Consider the following 25713-nt stretch of genomic DNA (forward strand, 5'->3'; position numbering starts at 1 on the left):
CTGAAAATACTCTTTTTGCAAAGTCAACACCTATATGGATCTCAGTTGCAAATGAAAGTTTTTGCTTGACTGACTACAGGAAAACAACTGAAAAAAAAGGGATTTTTTTTCCTTTTGCTAGGCAACGAAATGGATTCCTCCCACATCAAAAGCTCCAATTCTTAAGAAATAATATAAAACAAATAAGAAACCTCCACATATCATTAATCAGCAGTGATGGGCAGAAGAGTAGCACTGATGTCAATGAAATGGCACTACAGCTCAGAACATTCCTCTGCTGAAAACTTCAAGTTGAGGCATTATTTTTAAAACATCCAGATTTGCCTCATTATCATCCTGTACCTGTAAATGAAATTGATTCTGGTGAGAATATTATTCCAGGATCAGCAGTAAGGATGACGTATTCACACAAACATCCAGCCAATTCCAAGAACGGACTTGATATTTAACTATATATGAAACAGTTGTGTGTTGATAGAGAGTCAAAGTGATTGCTCCTTACACACAGCAGACTCACAAGTACCCCGAGGCACCATGGCAGTGATGCTCAAGGTGCATCACTCCTTCCTTCCTTGCAGCAGAATACACAGTACTGGCCATGGCAGCCGAACTCACAGCAACAAAGGGCTCTGCTTTGCTAAGTCCTCAAGTTGTCATCACAGGCAAGGTGGCAGTAGAATAAAAGGGTGACAGTAAGACATGGCCTTCTTTGACCCACTGATTTAGGAGGCATGGCACAACTACCCAATGTTTCCTCATGTATCTTTGGGGATAGTCCTGCAAAGAGGACTATCCCCAAATTGCTCCAAAAAAGAATGGATATTTTTAAAATCCTTCCTGGCCTCAATTACACTCTTTCTGAATATATTTTTAATTGCAACAGTAAAGACAGCACCAGTATCCACCAAAAGATAAGATGCTCCTAACAAAAGAGATGCAATTAAATAAAACAAGTCTGAAAACTACATCACTACAGAAGTGTAGGCAGAGTAAGTTGATGCACATTGAGCAGTTGACCACAGCACCTTCAATTCAGGGTCAGTGAAAATAACACATTCACCTGCAGAAGTATTAATGCCTTAACAATAAAGCAAAAATAGGAATTCCTTGGATCAGTCTTGTCATTTTATAATCTTACACTAAGCTGCTCCTGCTGTAGTCCTTGACAGGCCATGACATCTGGTAAAGTACTACCCCAATGGCACTGCCTGCAATATGGCTGTACCAGCTCAGACAATCTCCTCAGTGGTTCTGAAGGTTGTTTCTCTATTATACTAAATAGTTGCTTAGCACATGTGTAACAAGAAAACCAAGAACAATATATGCAACAGCTCTTTCCCCAGTTTCTCATCACTTTTCCTTGACCATGTCTATTAAATAATTAATCCAGAACACACATTCCATAGCTCCAATCAACACCTTCTTGAACACCTGCCTAGGAAAAAGAAAAGATCTGATCGAGGGAAATCTAATTTTATTTGACTTAGAGGTGTAGAGCAATTCAATAAAGCCCTTTTAATTAACCAGTGTAAACGTTTCAGGATGGATAATTAATGAAAAGCTGGTAATTTAGTAATAGGTCCCAGCATACCTGCTCATTTTTTGTCCAGCTTCAGATACAAGATTGGATAGGGAGAAGAAAAATCAGTGTCTTTTCCCCAAGGAGTTTCCAGAATGCTGGCTTTGCCACACCACTACAGAAGCTGAAGAGGGTCTCTAACCCACAGTAAAGCCAGGATTCTATTTGCATCTTAGTGAAGCTATTTTGAAGGTGCCAACTTTAAAGCAGTGCTGCAATCCTCTTCCCCAACTTTTCTATTACCAGTCAAAGTCTGGCAGGCTGTCCCTCCTCAGCTAACAACAACTCCAGGTCTTGGAAGGGTGTGGAGATGGGGAGGAAAGCTCTTGCATGGTGAGCAAATACAGAACCCAACAACGTGTGGATATGTCATCAGATGGTGATAAAGCAGCCACCTTTATTGCACTTAGAGGGCATCACCTGAAGAGAGAGCATGTCTCTGTGTGATGGGCATTTATACAGGTGGTTTGAGGGGGTTAAGGTGGCACACTAATCCTAGTGTCTCCCAAATTATCTGTGACCATTCATACTTTACATACTTTTCAAGTGATAAACAGACTAGCATTTTTAAGCTGGAAACGACATATTCTTCTGCAAAAGTGCAAGATCAACAGGCAGTAGTTAAACATAAGAAAATTAATTCAAAACAGGTTTTTTAAAAAATCATCCAAAGTAATTTTCTACAAAAAAAATTAACTTCTGAAGCTCATTGATACAGGATGTTATATAGAGGGCAATATAAAAATCAAAAGGAAACAAAATAATGGAAAACAAAGCCAGCATATCTGTTACGATAGAAGCCACCTTTTTCTCAGCAACTAACTAAGCAGCAAAATACCAAAACTAAGGATAGCCATTTGTGAGAGATCTCTTGCACACCCGTGCACTTCACATGCTATCTCCCTACACTTGGGCAACTTCCAAAAATAAGATGCAAGGCAAATATGAAAGTCTCAGAATTTTGTCACTCAGCTTTAGGTCTCTAAAAATGTAGAAACAATGCATGTTCCAATTAATTCATTCAAGATTACTCCCATTTTCTGAGAAAAATCAAACATTTGCATGATATGAAAAATTAAAGAACGTACTGGGTTAAAAAGTGAGGAAAAAATTACAAGTTCACCTATCCCAACTTGCCATTGTTGTTGTTAGTTAGGTATTTCAACTTGCTTCATTTGCAATATTTTGTTATGTCAGAGCATTTGGCTTCCACTGATGAAAACCTGATTTTAAAAATCAGTCCAAACTCACTCAACACAAAAAATCGAGTACCATTTCTGGTGTGGAAAGTATTTTTTAGGAACAAAACACAAAGCATCGCATGTTCACATGTCAACACCTGCGTCATTAAGTTTTGGTTTTTTAAAAATCTATCTCCTACTATCTTTCCTACTTAACAGACTGCTGTGACATATACACCTCTACAAATATTAAACTAGTACTGCCACCACGATTTCTGTCATTTTTAAGCAAAGAAAAAGTCACGTTTATTTTGTAGTAGCAATAGTTTCTTTTTTATTTTTAATATACTTTAGGAAACAATATACAAAGCTGAGCTTTTCCACCATTTTCAAACGGTGAGTTGCTCCAATTACACAAATTCAGCGTTTTGTGATGGTTAAGAACAGCAGTCAGCACCAGACTTAAACAGTTAGCTACAACACAAACATCCTTCGAAATGAAATGTCATAATATCAAGACAGGTAAACCAGGAGTTAACATATGACAACTGTTGGGGAGGTGTCTTAAATCATCCTTGTTGAATTTTATATTTCCTTAAATATTTTATACATATTTTCCTGTTTACAAGCTTTAAACAAAACCTCCCTTGAGGAATTATTTAAGTACAAAAATGTTCAACAAGAACAGTTCTAATAAAGAATCCCCAAAAAGACCAAATTTTAATGTGTTGACCAAAGGAAATGAAAACCAGTGTTTCTTTGCTTTAACATGTTTATTACAACAGATACAATTCACATCTGACTAGCTTTTTTTTTTTTCCTCTTTCCCCTCCCACAACCATGTTAACATGTTCATTGGGCTATTTCCTTATATTTGAGCAAGTAATGTACTTTCAGCACACATGCCCAGCAGTACTCTAAGTCCATTCTTACAGGGTGCAAATGGAAATACGTTTCAATAATTTATACAAACAAGTGGGTTATGCTCAATCACTGCAATTTTAAGCTACTGTACACAGGAATGAAAAGATTATAGAAAAAGTGCCATAGCAACAGTGCCTTAAGAAAAGAGAAAATTAGAAGCATTAAAAAGCTGATAAAATCAGATTTAGGATTTCACGGGGAAATGGAACACAGAAGATGAAAAACATTTCTCTGTAAAACAGAAATGGAGAAGCACTGCTCTCGACTCGGTGCAAGTGTGGAAACAGTTGTTTCGTGGTATTTTGTACATTGCCCAAACTGTTGCAGCCTTAGACACAAATCGCCTGGCGCTTGCATTGAATTTTAGGAAATGAAAAATTTCTGAATGATAAATTAACTAAAAAAAAAAAAAAAAAAAAAAGAAAAAAAAAAAGAAAAAAAAAAAAAAGAAAGCTAATTTTGCAGACAGGTTTACATGTAAGAGGCTAGGTATTTAGCCACCTCAGCATTGATTAGTTTTGGATGTCTAAGCTCTGATACACATGGCTTCCCATGGCTTCACTCTACAAAATATATTTACAACGTGAAGAATACATCTACAAGAAATCTACATTTCAAGGGTTTTACAAATCATTCTTGTATCTTTCCCCTGAATTTGACTCCCTCCTGTCCCCTTCCCCATGTCAACTTTTTTTTCTGCCCAGCTCAACGGTCCAAAGTCTACTCAAATGCAGCTCAAAAGTGTTAAGACTGGGCATCAGTTTAATAGTTCCTGTACTCAAAACCATGTGCAATTGTTTACAACTTTTCACACCATGAAGGAATTCTGATTCTTTAGCTTTTCAAGTTCTTTAATTTGTTGCCTCAAAAATAGTATCCTGCAAGAGAAAAGAAACAAATTATAAACATTTCCATTACACAGATGTATTAATTAAGTACACAAGCACTTCTACAATCTCAGTGAAAGACACCAAGTTGCTTAGCCCCATTAAAAAATTCAGGTATCAAGTTAATTCCCAATCTGTTCAATAACCTCCAGCCATATGCAGATGCACAAAGGCTTAGTGCGTTTGACACCAGTCCAAAAAACTAAGCTGCTCCATTTCTACTACGATTGATACAGAGTTATGTTCAGGTCTGCTCTCCACTGGAATGTAGCTCCCAGAAAAAGCAGGACACTGGCAAGTAAGCCAAGTAACTGAATAAGCTGGAGAACAGCATTATGCTTGTGGCACACAGTCTTCCAGATTGTAAAACAACCCAAAGTGCTAATTTTTTTTTAAAAAGTGAGTTTTCCTCTCTCACGCTTTTTAAAAAGTATTTGGCTCTGTGGCTATTGGTAGTCTCTAGTTATGGTAAGTTCCAATCTCAAAACATTTGAGGCAACATTAAAGGGCATCTAAGAAAAAAAAGTTGTAACTACACCTTGCTTAAAAATAAATAATATTGCTCAGAACTTTTTATACATTTTTCTTCTTGTTCTCAACTGACATAAGCAATTACTGCAACTAACAAACATCTGGTTCACAGGACTGTTTCCCAGAATTTTTAATGAACATTTTGAAACCACTTTTCATGATGCTGAAGTGTAACGCAAACATGTCGGCGAAGTAAGAAAATACACAGGGAGAGTTTATGTTTTATACAAATATTCTATGAAGTCTGAAGCAAATTTAATAAATGCAGAAAAAGCATCAGTTCAGCACTTTTGTGGAACACTTTACAAATATGTGCCCAGTTCATTAAAAAATAATTTTCTACTGAAAAGTGGGTGGAAATTAATATATTAGTCTATACACTGAAAAGATAACATTTAGCTTTAAGGCACAGGCATATAAAATATATCAATCAATGAAAAGTGCCTTTTCACATGCTGTCAGTTATGATTCAAACAACGTATGTTCTTTGTCTAGAGATGAAGTTCCTTCTTAGAAGAAATTTAAGTAGTACTCTTCTGTGCAGAAGTACTGAAATAGTATCATCATTTAAGTGTACTGATTTCGATAATCCCATCCTTTATGAAAGCCTCCCCCCATTAACTTGTTTACTTATGCCTTGTATTCCACATCTTTGGGATTGCAGCAAAAATAAAAGATACATGTTACTACAGGCTCAAAGTCATAATAAGAATTATCCATTGACAGTTTAAGGATACAAAGAGTACAAGAAAGAAGGTGCTACTTGATGAGCTGAAGAATGACATTTGACATGTTATTTCAATCAAATGTGCAGTCACAGACAAATGACATCTTAGGAAATTAAAACCGGACGAAACCAAGAGGTTCATTAAATATACTACAAAAATCTTAATTCGTGTAGTGAATGATGCAAAGTATTTTATGAAATAAAGCTTCAGAAAGAGTGGGAATTTTTAATTCTTTATCAGGAAAGGTTTACAAATATATTATAGCCTGCTTCTAAAGGATTGTTTCACTAACTGCCAAAACGCAAAAGCTTCCATGATAAATGCAGCTATTTTAACACCATGCAATGCAATTAAGGTGGCTTCAAACAGTAAATCAGAAGCACTGTATTCAAACTCTAGTGTGACTTAATAGCTGGGATAACATCATTGGAAGAGAAAACTGAGTACGAAAGCAGATACAAAATCATGCTTACTGGTGAATCTTTTGAGTATGTATTTTATGATTACAGTTTCCAATCTTGCACAAAAGTGTTCAAAAGCATGGCTGTGTATCACTTCAGTGATACACAAGACACCTTCTATCACTGACCTAAAATCTACTTTGCTATAAGCAAACATTAATTTTTCCTTAGCTTGTGATGTAAATTACACCCATTCAAACTTGCTCTGGCTTCAGACATATTGAACCTCTCATATCAACTGTAGTGTTTCAGACCAGGATAAACTGTGCAGATATGTACCTATGCAATCTGTGCATTAAATATGGGCTGATACACCAGAAGCATGCTGAAATACAGTGAGTCAATCACTTTTTTGTAATGCACTAAGGTTTCAGCAAAGATATTTATTTTCTATCCAAGTAAAATTAGATACAGAAATTGCATATCTGGTTCTATTTAGTGGAGAGAAACAGGCAGAATGTACACAGGGAAGACAGTTTGCAAACATGGCAAGTACTGCTGTACTTATAAAGTCATCAGCAAACAGAACTCATGCAAAATAATACCAGAATGGAAGTTCTAATAACACCCTGAAAACTGAAGATAAGCACAGAGCATACACTTACCTTTGCTCACGCAAAGTTGCTTGAATTTCACATACTCGAACTAAAGACCTTAAATTCTTTAATTCAGTACAAATTTCTGACATATGCACACTTCCCATGTTATGGGCTTCCTCACGTAATCTTGATGCCTGCAGTGGTTAAACATAAAGGTTAGGATTTTAAATCATGCACTGGAAACAACTGGCAGTAGCCAGAGAATTGCTGGATGAGTGTCTCTTGAAACAGCAAAGCACTCTAATTTCAAAAGGGAGTATTAAATCAGAAGCACATTAAGTTCTCTACAAAAGCCCATTCTGAAACACAAATAAACAACACTGCTGCCCAGAAACTGTCTAACTCACGTCTATGCTAAGGCAGACTTTCTTGATCCTAATACATGTTTACCCAACCATCTTGAAAGACAGTATGTGACAGGGCCTGGAGTTTCTAAAATAATTTTTTTCAAGTAGTCCAAAGTCTGCCATTATTCCAGTGGCAGACTTAAATTTTCCATCTAATTAAGCCCTAGTGACAAAAATAACTGAATGCCATCTTCTTTCCAGCTACCTTCTACTTGACAAAACAAATTTTGCAACCCTCTTCAGGTGTTCTTTAACAGACCAACTCCATTACTTTAATATTCCCACTTAGTCAGCTTTAAACAAGCAGAAGTGTAAATTTAAAGGGCATGACCTACTGAATTCCCAATTTGTGCATTTCTTGAAGTGTCATCACTGAACTGGATATGACTCCAGAGAACTCCTCAACAGCACCAAGGAGACCAGTATAATTACTCTGAGCCCTGTGTATTACAGTGTAATAAGTAACAGGTTTTCTTTCAAGTAGCACATGGAAAAATTGTTTCAAAATACAGCCTTCCCTGCAGCATTACTATTTAGCAATATTATCCTCTGCTACACTGGGTCTGGCTGGGATGGAATTAATTCTCTTCATAGCAGTCCAGGTGGTGCCATGTTTAGAATCTGTGACCAAGCCAGCGCTGACAATACAATATTGTTTTAGCTATTTTTAAGCAGACCCTACACAGCACCAAGGGTTTTTTTTTCCCTTTTCTCTCTCTGACCCCCTCTCCAACCAGCAAATACACTGTGGGTGGACAATAGGCAGGGAGGAACAAAACTGGGACAGCTGACCCGGTCTGACCTCAGGGATATTCCACACCATACAATGTGTCATGCTCAGCAGTAAAAGTGGGGGACAGTGCTACTGGATTTCCATGGCTCAGGGACTGGCTGTGCACTGGCTGGCCGGTAGAGACTGCTTTTGCATCACCTTCCCTCATCCTCTTCTACTCTTTAACCTGCTTCTACCTCAATTCCTGAGTTTTCTCACTTTTGCCCAATTGTTTCCCCTATCCAGCTGGGGCAGAGCAAGTAAGTGGCTGTGTGGGGCTTAGCTGCCTACTGGGATTCATCCACATCTGCTTAGGTACTTGTATACTTAATTTTCCTTCCCAAAAATAATGTTATTTAGCACAGGTCTTCCTCAACTTCTGGCGTTTCTCCAATTCAAAGCAGCATTTTGTGTTGTAATTCCCTATAAGTTCTCTTTCCTGGAGTTTGTTAACATCCAGGAGTATCCTGGTCTCCAGTAGAATAAAACTGCCCATGTCTTCTCTGCACAGCTCCAGTTACTGAATTGTTTTTCAGTTTTAAGTGCTTTTTATGAATTCCGTGAGGTAACTGGCGTAATTCAAGAATGTTTTAGCTATTAACTACTGCAGAGCACATTTCTTCAAGTCTAACTGCTTTAGCACATACCTGTCCCGATTCTTCTAATTTATTTACTTATTTAGTTTTCAGTTTCCTCTGGCATGTGCTCTTCTGCCCTAAATTCAAATTACACTATATATCTGACAGCTATCTGAAGAAACCAAGGCACTGCATTTTTAGTCTCTCCACTTTGATCGGCCTTATCTTCTTCACTACATACTGCACCTCTACTTTCATTCACTTTCATATCAAATATGTCACTTAGGTGCCTCAAGTGTTACTATTCAAAACTGGTCTTTAAATCACACCATCATGTGAAATCATCTGAAACAGCGGACAGGGCAATACAGCACATAGCATGTAGCACAAAGGGAGAAGTACCCAACTGAATACATGACTGCCTAGCATTAGCTGAGTTTTTTGATCTCTTTATTACCAACAAGGGAAAAAAACCCCCCAAAACCTCTGCACTGCATAAATCTGTTTTCTATATTAAGATACTTGTGAATTCAAGTACACAGTGAAAATAACACTTTCAAAACTACAGACCAAAGCCATAGTTGATGCCTGTGCTACACCATTTCCTTAAAGACACCCCATGGCAATGGCTCAGTACAGGCTGGTAATGTTTTAAAACTGATTTTAAAAAAATCAATGAAAAGAAGCAAGAATCCTAACAGGGTCTCAGTTTAGACTGTGCTTTTAAGAGTCATCTTGCAAGCTACTACCCAAAAGTCTCCCGTGGAGACTTGTGCCAGCATGCAACAACTCTTTAAAAGACCAAAGTATACTGGGCTAGGTAAGATTATTACCCCTAACAGACTGCATCAAATAGGGCTGCCTGCGGAAAGAACAGAACTAGATTCAATAACCAATATGGTTCCTTTGAGTAATACATTCCAAGCAGCTGACATGCATCCAGTTTCCTTGTATTACTACAACAGAACAGGTTTCATGCAATTAGCTATAATATATTGATGGCAGTTCGACTGGATTTCCCATTATGTAAAAACAGCCCAAATTCAGTCTGAGTACTCTACATGAATTTTCAAACAAGGTAGAGTTTCTTTTTCACTGTGTAGAACTAACAAGCCAGTAACTAAAACTGTGGAGTAGTCTCAAATAACTCTGTACCTAATTTATAACATTTTCCTCATAACCAAAATATCATTATAAAAAAATATGTTGAACTCTTATGTTCTCTGCAAATTTCAACAGAACTTTAAAAGTAAGAAAACAGTTATGAGGATAGTTACTCATCTGAGGCAATTTCAAAAGCACTGATACTTCAAGTGAGACTGAAAATGCCCAACCACTAAAGACAAACACATAAAACCTACAGGTCTGGCCCAATCCCTCTTTCCTCTCCTCTCTTCTGGCTAAGGACAAGCATAAGTATTTTAATATTTTCAATTCCTAGCAAAAGCAACCTGAGTAAGAAACCCAAATTTCAGGCTACACATTATGCACTCTTACAGGTAACAAAGGAGTACTCACCTGCTTTTCTGCATGATCTGCAGGCCAGCCTTGAACATGCTTTATAAGGTTTTCATTGAAGTGTGCTGCTAGCGTAGGTGTTAATGAACATGTGGGTCGTACAGATGTATTCTGTGGTGCAGGTGTTGAGTTTGATGCACTACTGCTAGAGGTATGATTTGGACCTGGTGATGGACTTCTTTGACTACTAGAAGAAAGAATTAAAAAAAGTAAGTGAGCATTTAAAAACATACAAAAACCTACAGAGAAAATGAACACTGAAAATTCATTGCTTCCAGGCACAAAAATATATGAAGTCTTCAAACCATAAGTAAATACTTCTGGTAGACCCAGCCTGTGCCACCTTTCTACAAACCTCTAACTTTTATTGGAACTGAGTGCTACAATGTAACAGGAAGTTTTTGTTGTTTGGTAGAGTTTTGTGTTTGTCTGGTTTTTAACTCTGAGAGCTGTTCAAGAGATGCAAGCTGTGCCTAGATGGTGCTGGATAGAAAATATATACATCTGTGTTCTTCCTTCAAACAGCTGCAACCTTAAGATTTTCAGTAACCATGTATCAGATGGGAGTCAAAGAGGTTTATTCAATAGAGGTTTGCCACAATAATCATTAAGAACAATGCCGGATGTCCTGATCTGAAAATACAGCCAAACGGGATTTGAGGAGTTTACTCTCATGTCGAAACACAACCTACATGGTTGTGTGACATTGTACATCTTCACTGAATGCACTCAGGAGAACAGATGTATCACAGGAGCAGTGTGTTTGTAGCCAGCAAACTTGACTGCTTTACTGGAACATACTGAGCATAACAGTGATGGTACCTCACAGTTAAATGTTCTTTGGCAATACATACACTAAGAAATAGTAGCACTAATCGTGTAAGTACCACTCTCCCACTGGCAGAAGCTTCTCAACACAGGCCATTATTTCAGTCTACTTCTTAAAACTTTATACCATTTGCAAGCAAGAAGAAAATATTATGAAGAAGAACCAAATTTTAAAGGACTTTTGATTCATCACCTTACCTGTCGGTCCCCTTGAAGACTGAAAACATCCCTACAAAATACAACTATTTTTCTAGTCCAATGCCCAGACATTTATCCTAATCAACTTACACTTGCAAAGAATTACAGTGTTAAGAATTACAGCCAACACACTGGATGTCTGACATGGACCTGCTGGAACAAAGCCAGAGAGTCACCAAGTCGACGAGAGGGATGAAGCAGTTCCCCTATAAAAAAAACAATTCCTCGCCTCTTTTCAGAGTTTATGTGAGTCACAGCATCTGGAGCACTGTGTAGTGGGAAGCCTAAAACCAGACAAGAACTGAACTGCTATAGCAAAGGAATGTGGCAGAGGATCACACAGGCGACTAAGGGGCTGAAGCACATGCTGTATCAGGAGAAGCTTAAAGTTTATCCAGTCTGGAAAACAGAAGGCTGAGGGGAAGGGGATCGAGGGATCTTTTTACAGATTTTTACTACTTTTGGGGAGAACAGGCTCTTTTCAGAGATGTGCACTGATAGCACAAGACGTAGAGATAAGGTGCAACAAGGGAAATTCTAATTAAACACAAGGAAAAAAAAATCACCATAAGGGCAGTCAAGTATCAGAAGATATTCTGAGATATTAAAAAAAAAAAAATCACTGAAATAATGCCCTTAGCAATTCAAACTTGCCAGTCCTGCACTAAACTGGGACCAAACTAGACCACAACTAGCATTCAGTTCCAAAGTAAATTATTCATAGTTTCAATGTGTTAATTTAGCATCAGCATAGTGATGGTGCAGAGAAGGCTACTTTCATTAATTAAGTAGAAATCAGGTATAACCTTATTTACTCCGTAGTTCTACTAGAATTAAAGTTCCCCCTGTGACTAGCCTCCTCTTCATTTATCAGCCTGTCTTCTAATTCATCAGTAAAAATCACTCTAACACATCAACATTTCAAGAAAATAAATACATAAAATCTGTGGGCTTTTCAAAAATAAAGTAGTGTCTTAATTACGACTAAAATATACTGTCATAAAATATCCTAGGCACTGCTATGCTAGCAGCAGGGGGAGCTACGAATGCAGCAATGACTGTTCCAAACCACCACAGTATTTTCAAATGCTTCACTAAAAGCAAACACTTGCCTTAGCTGAGCTGAAGACTGACTATGTTCCAAGTAACAGAATGCCTCCAGAGGGGCAAAAATATCTGTAACAAGGGTACGAGAACACAATGGTTCTGAAATACACTACTACAAACATCGGAATTTTACAACATAAAAAATGGAATATATTTTAAATATCTCCCTTCACAGCACTTTCCCAAGGTAAAGGAAAAAAATTGCTCAGTCCTTTCTGAAAACAAAAAGAACCTGATTAAACTATTAATTATGGAAGTACTCATTTAGTTTGAATTTTAAAGCAGCCATAATTCATGGTGCATCTTTGGAATAATCTCTGACAGACAGACTCACTGTATGCCTGACCTATGTTAATCTACCAATTTAAATGGCCGAAATGTTCACTTCTTCAAAGTTAGCAATAGCTACTCAGGTTTTAATACACAGTGTTTCCACCCCAACAAGTCAAAAATAATTTTAGCTCCATTCACTTAAAATTTTTAATGAGCCAAGGAAATGTAGTTGTGATTAACTTCTGCTCAATTAATCTGTATTTAAGCTGGAGAAAAATGCAACCTTAATTCACAGAGCTAAAAAGATTTTGGACCATCTGTCCACAGTTCAGTCTGTTAAATTGTTGTTCACTCCTATTGAAGTAAAGGACATTAGCTCCCAAGAGCAGTTCCCAATCCAACCAACTGCTTTCACCTACAAAGGAATCATCTGAACCGTATCAATTCAGACATACTGCCTGGATGCAGCAAGTAAGTAAATCAATCTGAGCTGGTCCACTTTCATTCAACTCCACTGCACTCAACAGAAGAAAATATCAGTCACAGAGGCTTTTCTAAGTCACCCATTCCTTAATCTTCCACTTGTTGAGAATGAGATGCTTCCAAAGCAAACTGAAATCACGTGAACTCACAGTGCACAATACAGAAGAGTCACAAACTCTTCTGTGTATTAATTCAAGAGATACAGGATACTGAACAATACTAACACTGTCTCAGTATCCTTCATTGTGGCCTGGACACTGCCTCCCCCTCAGCCATGGGGCTGTGCTACCTGCACAACACCCTGCTTCAGCAGTGCTGGGGCAAACTCAGCTTCTTCCACTAAAACGCTGATGCCAAATGGAGCAATGGTTTGCAGAGACAGCAGATCCCTAAACTCACTGTAGGTAAAGGTCATGCTGGAGTTCAAAGTCATGTAATGCAAAAGGAGGGTGAGGTATGGACTAGCAGGCCAAATGCCCAACAGTATCAACTCTCACAGACTCCAAGCCATAGTAAAGGTTTCCAAGAATAAGACTATCTTTCTTAAGAAGACTCCCTGTGGGGAAAGGGTGATGAGCAAAGAACAAAAAGGTCTGTGACAGAGCTGTTCCCCAAAACCTCACCAATTCCTCAACCTTAGCTGGCTGCAAAGTGTAATTTTATTTTTGGTACTGTAATTCAGAAAGATTTAAATAGCACCCTTCATAATTACTAGGACTGGAGCTGGACATTTTGCCGTTATTCTCCTAGAAGAGATAAATTAGTTACAGGCTTGTAATTGGACAAAGACTAGAATCAAGTGTCTGTAAAACAGCCTACATTAACAACTCTGAACTTCTGACTTGCTTGTGTCTGTACCCTCAAACTGGTCAATACCGCAGGGTCTCCAGTAAAGTCAGATTTTGGGACAAGACAAGCACACAACAGATAACCCAGTCCACCAAAAAAACTCAAAACACAAAACAAATCCCTTCTCCCCACAGAAGCAAACAGTCAAAACCAACAAAGAAAACAAAGGTCCCCTTTGTTATTAGTCCCAGAAGGGCAAATAAAAGGACCTCACTATTTTATGATCTGGAAAGGACCACCACGTGTAGCTTCAGGTATGCCAACAATGCAGGAGTATTGGGTTTTGGTTTTTTGCTTGTTTTTTAATACCATACCACAACACACACCTTATTCAATCACTCTAAAAATTCAACTATTAAGAACTGTAGATTTACAGAACCTCTAAAAATGTCAACTGCTTCCTGCCACAGTTCTATACCATGACTCCATCACAAAAGGATCTCATGACACATCTTTGGTTACAGCCCCTGGAACCAATGACAAAACACAGAGCATCTGACACTACTATGAAGAGTCCATGTCCCCAGAAGAAAAATTTTAAACAAGATACAGATTCTAAACCCACCTTGTAAATCAATTGTTAAATGCTGTTATCATGCAACATCTGAGTAAGTTGCAATGCTGACAAAAAAGTCTGGCTAAGGAAAGTATTTGTGAAATTTACTTAATTTTTAACGTTTTTCATTAGAGCAGCAAAATCACCTGACAAACCAAAAAATCATGCCAATTTCAAAATCAAACTACACTACAGCAAAACACCACAAACATCTAACACTAAGCAAATCACAGATTCTGTAACTGCACAGAGACAGAAACTCCCAACTCTGAAGTTACAATACAAGCAATCACTTGTAAAATTGACACCAGAGTGAGAGAATACAACTATGAGTTCCATTTTGCTTTTGTCAGAATGGTCGAGTGATTACCCCAAAAATGAAGAATCTACCACATTAACTATGTAATAAAGATACTCAGCTGCATCATCTCAGCAGCAGCAGCAGTTAAATCAATAAATGGGCCAAAGAAGAGTCCACTAACTGCAACATATACAACACACATTGAATGCAGATAAAAAACTAATGACAGAACAGAGAAGCATTTCAATGTACCTTGAACGCTGAAGACTTCGTGGAGAGGCAGGCTCATGACCCGCCTGCTTGTCAGCTATTACTGGCTGCTGAGGTGCTGCCTGGGAAGCTGGTCCTTGTTTAACACCTGGAGTAGCAACCTGGAAAGTACAAGTTTTCATTAGAATTCCTCCACAGTAAAGAGCAAGTGTTAAGAAACAGAGAAAACCAAGGAAATTACAGTTTCAAAACCTGTGGGGTTTTTCTGATACAAGGCCTTTTGTTGACACAGTTTTTATCCTCTTCAAAAGGTGTTCTTCTAAAAAAAATTCTAGTTACACAGCTGTGACAAAAAGATTTTTTTTTTACTAAGTAGGGGTTATTAATAGACATAACAGAAGCAAATTTAGGCTCATGTGACTTGTCAAAATATTGCAAGCTTATTAAGCAAAACAGTTCAACTCGAGATTATTTTTGACTATCTTCCATCTGAGCACTGAGCTAATTTTCAGCCTCAGAAGAGTTGTTCATTACCCAAATAACATCTTCATGTACAAACTTAAGAGCTCCCTACTTGAAAATACATTACACAGTGTCAAGAACATAATTACATCACAAGCATATTAAAAACATCTCTATCAAAAAAAAAAAAAAAAAAGAAAATCTAAAGCATATTTATCAGTTTGCTGCTCCCTTTTCTCTAAGTTCTAAACTCACAGGTGTCTACATAAATAGTCATCAGTACCTTCCTGCTTTTCCTCCGTAGTACACATTCAGTGCAAGGTATTAAGATACCAGCAGTAAGATACAGTCTTCTCTGTGTATTTCTGAACTATGTCAGGATGAGAAGTGTGGGAATATAGTAATGTCTAATTTACAGCAAATTAACTTCAAGATACTTCATCTTCCCCAATACTCTGCATACCTCAGTCAATTTTAAAAGTACATTCAAGAGAGATTCGGCTTCAAAATTTATCTACCACTCCACAAAATCAAACTATCAATTTAATGAGAAAAGGGAGGGAGCAAAGAAAAAACGGCTTTTAGGGATCCATAAAGACAAAAAACCCCAAACTTTCCAGCCTGTCTGGCCTTTGCTGACTGCACATTAGTGTAGATTACTAACTAACTAGTGGTCACCTGAACCTCCAGAAATTCTCTATTTTAGAAACAGACTTTGTGAAACAAACACAGATGGTAGACGCTATCTGAAAAGACACAGACACTATCTGCTAAAGCAAACTCAAGACATAACTTGATTCATTTAAATACACAGCAGGGGGTCTTAATGCAAATTCAAATTCTTATATGTCAAGAGGAAAAGTCACTTTTTAAAATTATCAAAATGAAAACGTGTTCTTTTTGATTTTTTGATTAATAGGCATATACTAAAAAAGTCTGAGGAACACATGAAAAGCCCATGGCACTAAAAGGAAAAAGCAAGATAACTGTAAGATCACTCTGCTGTTGAAATAAACAGAACTATACAGTTGAAGGGGGTGAAACAGTAGCAGTCAGTAAGCTGATTTATGAGAACAGACTACACAAGTACCTTTATAAAATGTGTGACATGAAGAACTTTGCTGTTGATGCCTGCATTTTGCTCAGCCTGTGAGCAGACATTAAACCAAGTTGCTCAAAGAGAACAATTTCAAAAGAGAAGTCCAACAGCAATAATGGGATCATGCTGCAGATCCAAACTGGTAAAGTAACCAGCTCCTTGGCTGGTAAAAATAACAAAAAACAAAGAAACAAACAAAACAAACAAAGCAAAACAAAAACAAAACAAACAAACAGGAAAAAACCAAACCAAACCACAACAAAAAAACAACAAAAAACCAAAAACAACCAAAAAGGACCTTAAAGAAAAGGTGGGATTTATAAGATAAATGAACCACAAAACCTCTCAACTATTCCATGTTTTCCAAGTCTTTCAAAGACTGTAAATATATACAGCAGAAACAGAAAAATAGTAAGGGCTAAATAAATTCAAAAAATAAACAAACCACCCAACCAAAAGTAACATTCTCACTGAGCTTGACCAGTCTGTGCAAGGTGCATTACACAGCTATTTTGCAGAAATTCAGAACAATTTCTGATCACACAACACAGGCACAGCTAAAAGGCAAAAGATGACACCCAGGCTCCTGCAGTCTGTGACCCCTGAGCTGCACACAGCACACCTGCAGGCAGACACACCAGCTTCAGTCTGAAAACAGAACTGACATGTTCAAGCAGTCCTAAGCAATAGTACTGTGCCAATGGCACTACTGTAGCACCACAGCCAGCTCAAATACCTGTGCATCTGGCATTGGGCTCTTGCACAGGGCCAGCTCAGCTTTGTCTACCCTAAGCACATGTGCTCGAAAATCAAGTGTGTGCACAGCATCACGTCTTGATTAGGCATAACTTACCTCAAACCTTACAACTGGACAAGCTAGCCTGACTGACATATCCAACAGGCTACTAAAACACACATGCTCACACTGGAGCTATCACCAAAGTTCCCATCTCACAAACTGAGCTACATAAATACAAGAACTATCAAGATAGTTCTTTCCTTACTGAACTGGCAAAGTATCTGCTGCTGAACCAAAATTTGTTACTTCTGGGACTAACAAACAATCTCTGGGCTGTAGAGACCAGAGGAGCTCTACTTCCAGTTTTCGACAGTACACAATTTAAGAAGACTCTTTTTCTTATCTCAGGATTTGGAAGTGCCAAATATTTCAACGTTGCTATTTGGTAATTTCATTACTTGCCACCTAGCTATTGGATGTGAACACAGGTTGAGGATGCAATCCAGGGGCAAGAAACCAAGGTAACAACCAGTACTGGTACGCACATGAAGCTTTTGTAATTTATTGTATCATTGTCACTCACAAGAAACTGGGAGAATAACTTAAGTTTTCTTTGTAGCCATGAAAAATATCTGATTAAAGAAAATAAAGCATTTTGAATATAATGAAAAATGCCACGTGTTCTCCTGAAAAGTATTCCTCAAAAGTATCCAAGACACTAGAGGTATGCTTATGAGCAGAAAATTGAGAAAAAAACACCTTAGCTAAGCAGGGTGGTGATAGAGAACACAGATTTTAGGAATGTGGGGGTATCTCTCCCCAAAGTCTACAGTCATGCTTCTTAGAAAAAACCTCAAGAGCTTATACGTCAGCTTCAATTTACATTTTCTAGTCACTGATCCAATGAAGGAATTCTGAACAAAGAGAGGTGAGGGGGCAGGAAGGGAAAAGGACATGGTATTATTGATCTGTAAACATCTAGAACATTTCTAAACCAAATCTGACACTACATCAAGTTCATTTCCTCAAGAAGTTCTCTCCCATTCTGAACATCTTTTATTGGGTAAGTTTAGAGAATTGTGTCAGCTGTTGCCTTTGAAGTATTTTCTTGTTTCTATTTAAATATGCTAGAATATGAATGCCTTGGTAATATCTCCAGACAGCCTCTGAAGCCAGCACAAGAATTTCTTCAGGAAAAGTAAACTAGATTTCCTGCTGAAGCTGCAGTGCCAAAATACAGTCAAGTAGTTGCTTCCAGTTGTTTGTTTCTATTGGGAAAGATAACACACATATTTTATGATCCTATATACAACTGTGTGCACATGGATATATAGGAGCAATACTTAGTATCATGTATAATGGCTTCTTACTACAATATGTCACAAATCAACAGGAGCTTACCTTCTGCTGGGACGATACTGGTGGCGTAGTCATCAAAGGTTTAAGTGGAACAGCGTTAGTCTGCGGCGTGCTTATCCTCGGAGACACGTATGATCTTGGCGATGAGGCATCCGATGTTAAAGACATTGGAGACTGATTAGATGGCTGAGCTGTAAAGGAAAAAAAATTGCTTTTAATAAAATCATTTCCAATCTTAAATGTGAATTAGGTTTTCTTTTGGCACTTTGGAGTATGCTATATTAGATGATACACAAATGCGTTCACTGTGAGCAACCAGAACAATCACATGTTCAACAACAATCCTACCTAAGGAATTGCATTTCCCCTAAATTCCCCACTTCTAAAATTTCAGAGGAGGAGGAAAGAGAAGAAGCTATTAGGAAATGCTTTTTAAACAAGAAGAGACTAAATCATTTGTGACTCCTATTTTAGAGTGCTCAACTTGATTTAACCAAAAGAAAGCAAGAACAGTTTATATAGAAACCTATTAACCCATTCTAGGCATATACCAACAATTCCCCACCCACGGTTAAATATTACCATTAGTACTGCTTACCTACTCATTTATTGTAGGTAAATTCATTGTTTTGATTTAAGTTTCTAAATCTAAGTTTTAAAGTTATTTTATTAAGTTACAAGCCAGAACATATTGAAACACCTGAAACAGTATCTTGCCTGGAAGATGAAAAAAAAGGCTCCCACCATACAGAGTCACAGTTGCACAGTACTACAAGATGAGTGTTGAAGTAAGGAAGAGTTGTGTTTTATACTGTTAAATAACACGGAATTCCAACCCAAAATAAAATTGAGACGGTCTCACAGAAGTTTCATATTACTCATACAGAATTACTTAACATACAAAGAAAATCCCAAAAGGTGAGACAAAAGCATGTTTACTTAGTTGTGTGTCAGGCTCCAGCTCTTCAGTAACAAATTTTTATCCTCTCTTTGGAAAAAGACGTCATTCAGCATTCCCCACACCGTGTGGCCAAAGTTATGACAAGAGACAGATACTACAACTGTATCAGCCTTTTTAAAATACTGTGTAACAAATTTACATAAGTGAAAAAAAAAGACTCTGAATACCTTGCGTAGACAGTTGTGCAGCTTGAGAAATTAGGGAGGTGATATTGAAAGCAGATGGTCCAGCAGTAAGAATTTTATGGAGTATAGACTGCAGAGAGGCTTGTGTCACAGCTGCTGTTAGAACTGAAAACAAACATTCTGTTTAACTGACAATTCTAGACCACCACTTTAAACTGTTCAAACTGGCTTAATTGCATTTAAGGTACATTTTCTTTCAGATTACTTCCCATATCTACCACGACCAAAGATCCACTTGAATTTTCAGTTACTTGATTTCAAGTTTACTTGGAATGTCTAGCAAGTCCTTTCTTTAGTAGTTTTAACTTAAAGATATACACTTACAAAAATTCTTTTAAAAATATCTTCAACATTTCTGCTTGACCTTATGGATCAGTAATAATTCTTGTAAACAGCAAGAGAAAATTCTTTCAATTTGCTACTGTAGTAAGCAGAATGTATGTGAAGTTTTTTTACCCTGCAATAATTTTTTTAAAAAGCAAAAAGCATAATCACTTTAACTCACTAAAAGAGATGGGGGGCAGACTTCATGTTCATGAGGAAAACAAATATCTTTTAAGTTCAAAAAAAATCTGTGTTTCTTCTTATTAATAAAAAAAACCCCTTATCTGTTCTGGATTTAGCTGTCCCATGCCATCCCCCCCCAAGTTAAAAAAGGTCATTTTTAACCATTTTAAAACTGCATAATACAGGAACAGCATCTTGCAGTATGAGATTACAAGACCCTGAACCACGAGCTTCTGAACTAACCTTTCCAAAAAGGTCTACAGGCTCTGTGGGATACTTCCTGAACATACATTCCACCCATGCACGCTCCTGAAAAAAACTGACTCACCAGCACAGAGTAACTCTGAATCACGTTCACAGTAAGGGCAGCCCTGCTGTGTAAGGTGAAGTCACTCTGCCTACACAGACAAAGCCAGGCCCTCATGCCATCACAACAATTATGAACACTCTTGTTCCAAGACATACACAGCTGCTGCTCAGTTATGGCAAGAGAAAATTACTAGAAATTTCACCAGGCAGCTTTTTAATAAAATACAATTGGAGTTGAGTGGACCTTTCATTTTTCAACACAACCATTACATTCCTTTTTTCAATCCAACCTAGTGCACTACGGTTTTAAGGCTTCCCCCCGCACAGGAAAAAGAAACCAGTGATCTACTCACCTATTAGTACTGAATGAAGACAGAATATTTGCTGATTAAAAGGAAGCAATTGACAGCTTTTTCTGATAAATAATTGCAAGGTACAGAATATTTTGTACATATTTTCACTTACTTGATTTGCACTTTCAGAAAGTTAAAGACAATTAACTCTCAGAACTAAAAGTAAATGTTTTACTTCCTATTTAAATTGGTGATCTGTGCACAAGAAGCAAACAAAAAAATTCTACACCACTTTATCAGCAGCCTGTCACATGCAGACACATTAGATAAAATTGCATTCAAAATACATCAACCCTACCTGCTCTTGCAGCAAAGGCACTATAGGTAAGTGATAAACTGACTTCTAACAAACTAAGCCAATGTGACAAAAATCTAAGGGACACACCAATTAAATGTACAAAATTTCACTGGCTAGCAAAGTTACTGATACGCTACCTGTATTCAGAGAGGCTAACTTGTTACGCCAAAGAAAAAAGTTGTTAGGCAACAAGATTTAAGAACCCCTAGAAGTTTCACTGATTGCAACACACATTAACAGAACAGCAGCACAAACTACAGAAAACAAAGAACAGTGCACGAAACAAAAGAACAAAGAGCTCTAGCAAAATATTGTGCAACAGACAAATGCTGATACAGAGATTAAGTCACCAGTCTCAATTAGACTGCTCATGTACATCAACATTTATCAATTTGAGAACCTTAAATGTTGAGAAGGTTTAATGGGAAAAAGCCCCACAAAAATCTCCACTTTGCCTAGGGATTCATTTAGTCACTTTTCATTTACAATAAGGCTTTCATTTACTACAGCCTGGTATCCAATAATACACTGATGTATGTAAATGAGAGATTACATGAACTTTAAAGAATCCTTACCTTCATTGATTTTGGATATATCTACGCTAGAATTATTAAGCTGCAAGGTGGCTTGCAGAGCAGGCAGCAGCTGTCGAAGGAGATTTGGGTCCTGAAGTAATGGAGGAATTGGTGATTGTGGGATAGGTGAAACAGGAACTGTAGGAGCAGATGAAGCAGGCGCAGAAGTTGGATTCAGTCCAGAAGCAGAAGATGTAGAAGGAGTTGTGCAAGAATGGGATACAGACTTGTCCACAGATGCAGACTCTGAACAGAAGACAGAAAGTATTTTTCATTTTCCCCAATATAACCTGACAACTCACTAGTACAATATTCAAATTAAATTCAGAAGATCAAATGCCTAACTACCATTTTAAGAACAAAACTCTCAACATTAGTAGAACAAAAATTGAAGATAGCCAATTTCTAATGCAATTTACACTACTGAACCTAATATTTATTATAAGCACACACACGCAACTTTGCTACTTCAAGATACTGGATGAAAAGCAGCCAGTATTAAAAATGGACATTTTTTTCTTTAGCTTTTATGGCAAATATGGACCAAAATTTCCTATCATTTCTTTTACTGCGCCTACACTCCCATTCTACATTTTTACTTATGATTTCAATCTTCCTATATACTATGAACAAAACCTTAGAGCCCATGAATTTCACATATAGGCTACTGTGCCAAATCTGAGGGGCGGGTATAAGTCATGCTTCACTTATGAAGAGACCAGTACAAGATGCCACAAAGATAAGTCTGTCAGAACAAAATACAGCTATATTACTGAGGATTTAGAAAGGATAATGAGCTGTACTAGAAATGTAAAAACAGTGCTGTTACCATCCCCACAGCAGAGTGGAAAAATAGCTAAAAATTAATCTGCCCATAATAAATTTTTAACTTGTCAGCTTCTTCTGAAGCATTAAGACCTATACCCTTTATTTTATTAATACCATTTTAGGAAATATTACCACTTATTACCCACAGAAATACATAGTACTTAAATTCAATTATACTGTATGGCAATTTGTTCTGATTAATATGAATTATTTAATTAATTTTAAATATGACTTCCACTTAACAGAAAGTTGCTCTTCCATTCCAATACCATGAGAAATCTCTGCAATGAAAGTGTTTCAACTTACTACAGATGTACCATCAATCACTTCAAATATCCTTCCTTTAAGAAAACCTGGATCATTATACTTTAATCTTAGCTTCCCCTTCCCTCATCCTCATTAAACCCTCAGAGACCCCTGCCCCCAAAGTCAGTCAAGACTAACACCTCTACAGCACCAAAGAAGTTGGATGCAGAGCGTAAAGCTACAGATCCAAGATCTCATGCAGGATGTTTGCCTACAGTAATGAAGACCTGAATTTTAAACCCACCTTAAACTGGGCAGAGAAGGTCAACCTGGATAGTCTACATTACAGGCAAAAGTTTAAATGAATTGGGAAAATGGGATGGGAAGTTATTTTATTTAAGGGTGTGCTTGGTTTTTTTTTGTTTGGAGAAACAGTGAAAGTAAGATGATGCTGACTTTATTAGTAAAGAAATGAAAAGGTCTTGTTTTGTTTTACTACTTTACTACTATTCACTTTACTAAATCTTACAGAATTTCTAACAGTTTTTGTATTCCAATAACCTTAACTGCAACTTCCAAGACTAATTTGGAGAAGAACCCTAAAAAAATAAACATAAAAAATTACAGAAGGGAGTAAAAACATGTAAATCTTTTCACTAAGATTTCTAATCTCACTGGGAAGAGGATTTCTACTCCCATGCTGTTACAGTATAAAGGTCACAAATACTCCAGAAAACTTTTTTCAGACAAGCAGCTGAGAAATCTGAACAGGAAAAAACCTGCTGAAGAATCCAAATTTGAAAGCTTGAAAGGATGCAACAGCCAAGACACAAAGACATACTTTGGAGTTTCAGGTGAAAATCTGAAAAAGATGTGCCCGTATCTAGTTACAGTCTCCTCAGAGTTGGCTGCAATGTATCTGTGAAGGGACCTGGTCATTTGGCCAGGAGCTTTGGTAAGAACAACTTAAAAAGGGACAAAAAGGGTTACAAAGATTGAAGGCAGGGAAAAAAGCAAAACCAGTTACAAAATTTCTGTATGGTTTTCATTAACACCTGAACTAGGACAGCTGATTAGGTATTAGTTACCATTAAAACACTAAGTCATTAGTAAAAGTTTTGGTTATAAATATTGCATATAAAATCATATGTTATAATATTCAAAATAAACATTAAGACAACTGCAGGCCGAGACACACCTAATAAACAAGAATCTTATCATACAAAACAAAAACATGTGAAGTTTAAATTGAACTTGGATCTGTCATAGTCCAAGTAAGATCAAGATACACTGACAGACAAAAGCAAGGGAAATAAGCACAATGGGACACGTTAGTACTTATATGAACAAGCCTGCTACCTACAGTTTTGAGAACCTTACCAGAAAAACAATCATTAAAAAAAACCCAAAACACAAAATAGTCTCATTTCAAAATGAAAAAAGGATACAGAGCAACTGCCAGCACTTATTTCAAAACATATTTAATGTATTTAGGCTTGTCTTCACAATTAAACATTAAGTTATTGTAAGTAAAGAAGCAACTCACTACTGTGTTATTTAGTCATGTAAGCAATAACCGGACCCTCAAACCATATCACCATACCAAACAGCTGGGAAGTGCTTTTCGCCCATGCTGCAGTTCTGAATAGAAAATACACTGAATCAAAGACAAGCTCAAGCTAACAAGGCAGTTAAAATAAACCTTATACCCACCCAGTTCTGGGTATTCACTTATTTCTTGAATAACAGAACTCAAAACATGTCACTCAAACCAGTGAATTCCACAAGGCCTGTAAAACTGTTTTAGTTTGAGATTTTATGCTATAAAAATGCACACTGAATGGCATCTACACAATACAGCCAAGTTATTTTTTTCAGACAATACACTATTTCATAGCTATATTACACCAGGTATTTACGTACGTGTTAAAATATATCTATGAAAGGTATTTTTGTACAATCACCCTATTAAATCTAGAGAAAAGATACAAAGCAAGGATAATGCCTAATGTTAAAATGCTAACTTTCCAATCTTCTGAGATGTTTAACAACTCAAAATCAAAACACTAAATGTTATAAAAGAATGCGTCTCTATGATTATGACTACCTACATGTACACATTAGAATTGGTATTTAACAGCGGACACAGAGTAAAATGACTGTTCAGAGCATCACTGCATTACACAAATTAATTTATTATTACTGAAATTCAAGCTATAAACCTGTTTCTGGGAAAAAAAAAAAAGCCAGAACCCTGTAAAAATATTGGTAGAAATTCAAGTATTTCTTGTTAGTAGTAAGTAGCTGCGCTGGCTCTGGCCAAGACAAGGTTAATTTTTGGAGTAGCCAGAAGGACTGGTTATTCTATACCACTTCACTCCCAGGAGCAGGGGAAAGGGAGTTGTTTTCCAGTGCCATAGTGTGAATTGTCTCTCTTGCACACCCTTTCATTAATGTTGTTGCTGTTAGTGTTCCTTTCTTATTTCATTGCTGATTCCTGTAAATTTTTCTTATCTCAACCTGCAATCTTTTCCTTTTGTGCCTCCAATTCTCCTATCTAGCCTGTCACAGGGGAGAGAGAGGAAGCAGTGAATGAACAGTGCATGGGGAACACTGATCATAAACCTCAATAGCTTTATGTGTCACCCATTGGGGAACAAAGGCTTGAGATAATCAGATCTGAGCAGAGCGATTTGAAACAAATTTGATTTAAGCATTTGCTGTACCAGGCAGGGAGTCAATGGTCACAATGTTGCTTGGTCTGTTCACATGGTTGTGGCACCTAACACTGTATATACTATATATGTATATTATATGTATGCCTTGTGTGCCTACCATGGTAGTTTTTTCAGAGCAGGGAGAGAGAGGGATCAGGATTGCTG

General features: G+C 37.2%; 1 protein-coding gene across 3 annotated transcripts in view; it reads right to left on the bottom strand.

Annotated features, from left to right (window-relative positions):
* Positions 1-3065: 3065 nt before the first annotated feature.
* The window catches only part of WAC (WW domain containing adaptor with coiled-coil), a 53846-nt gene continuing 31198 nt past the window's right edge, over positions 3066-25713 (bottom strand). Inside the window, exons 8-14 of one of the 3 annotated variants that reach the window (XM_014880363.2) lie at positions 21758-22003; positions 19698-19820; positions 18612-18760; positions 14953-15071; positions 10106-10289; positions 6897-7024; positions 3066-4562 (exon numbers count right to left, since the gene is read on the bottom strand). In XM_014880363.2, the coding sequence (XP_014735849.1) occupies positions 4493-4562; positions 6897-7024; positions 10106-10289; positions 14953-15071; positions 18612-18760; positions 19698-19820; positions 21758-22003 (1019 nt within the window). In that variant the 3' untranslated portion in view covers positions 3066-4492. Of the gene's footprint in view, positions 4563-6896; positions 7025-10105; positions 10293-14952; positions 15072-18611; positions 18761-19697; positions 19821-21757; positions 22004-25713 lie in introns of all 3 variants that reach the window. The other 2 variants (XM_014880362.2, XM_014880364.2) reach the window with 2 other exon arrangements.

This window comes from Sturnus vulgaris, chromosome 1, assembly GCF_052056855.1.
Source record: "Sturnus vulgaris isolate bStuVul1 chromosome 1, bStuVul1.hap1, whole genome shotgun sequence".
In the NCBI taxonomy this organism is placed as follows: Eukaryota; Metazoa; Chordata; class Aves; order Passeriformes; family Sturnidae; genus Sturnus; species Sturnus vulgaris.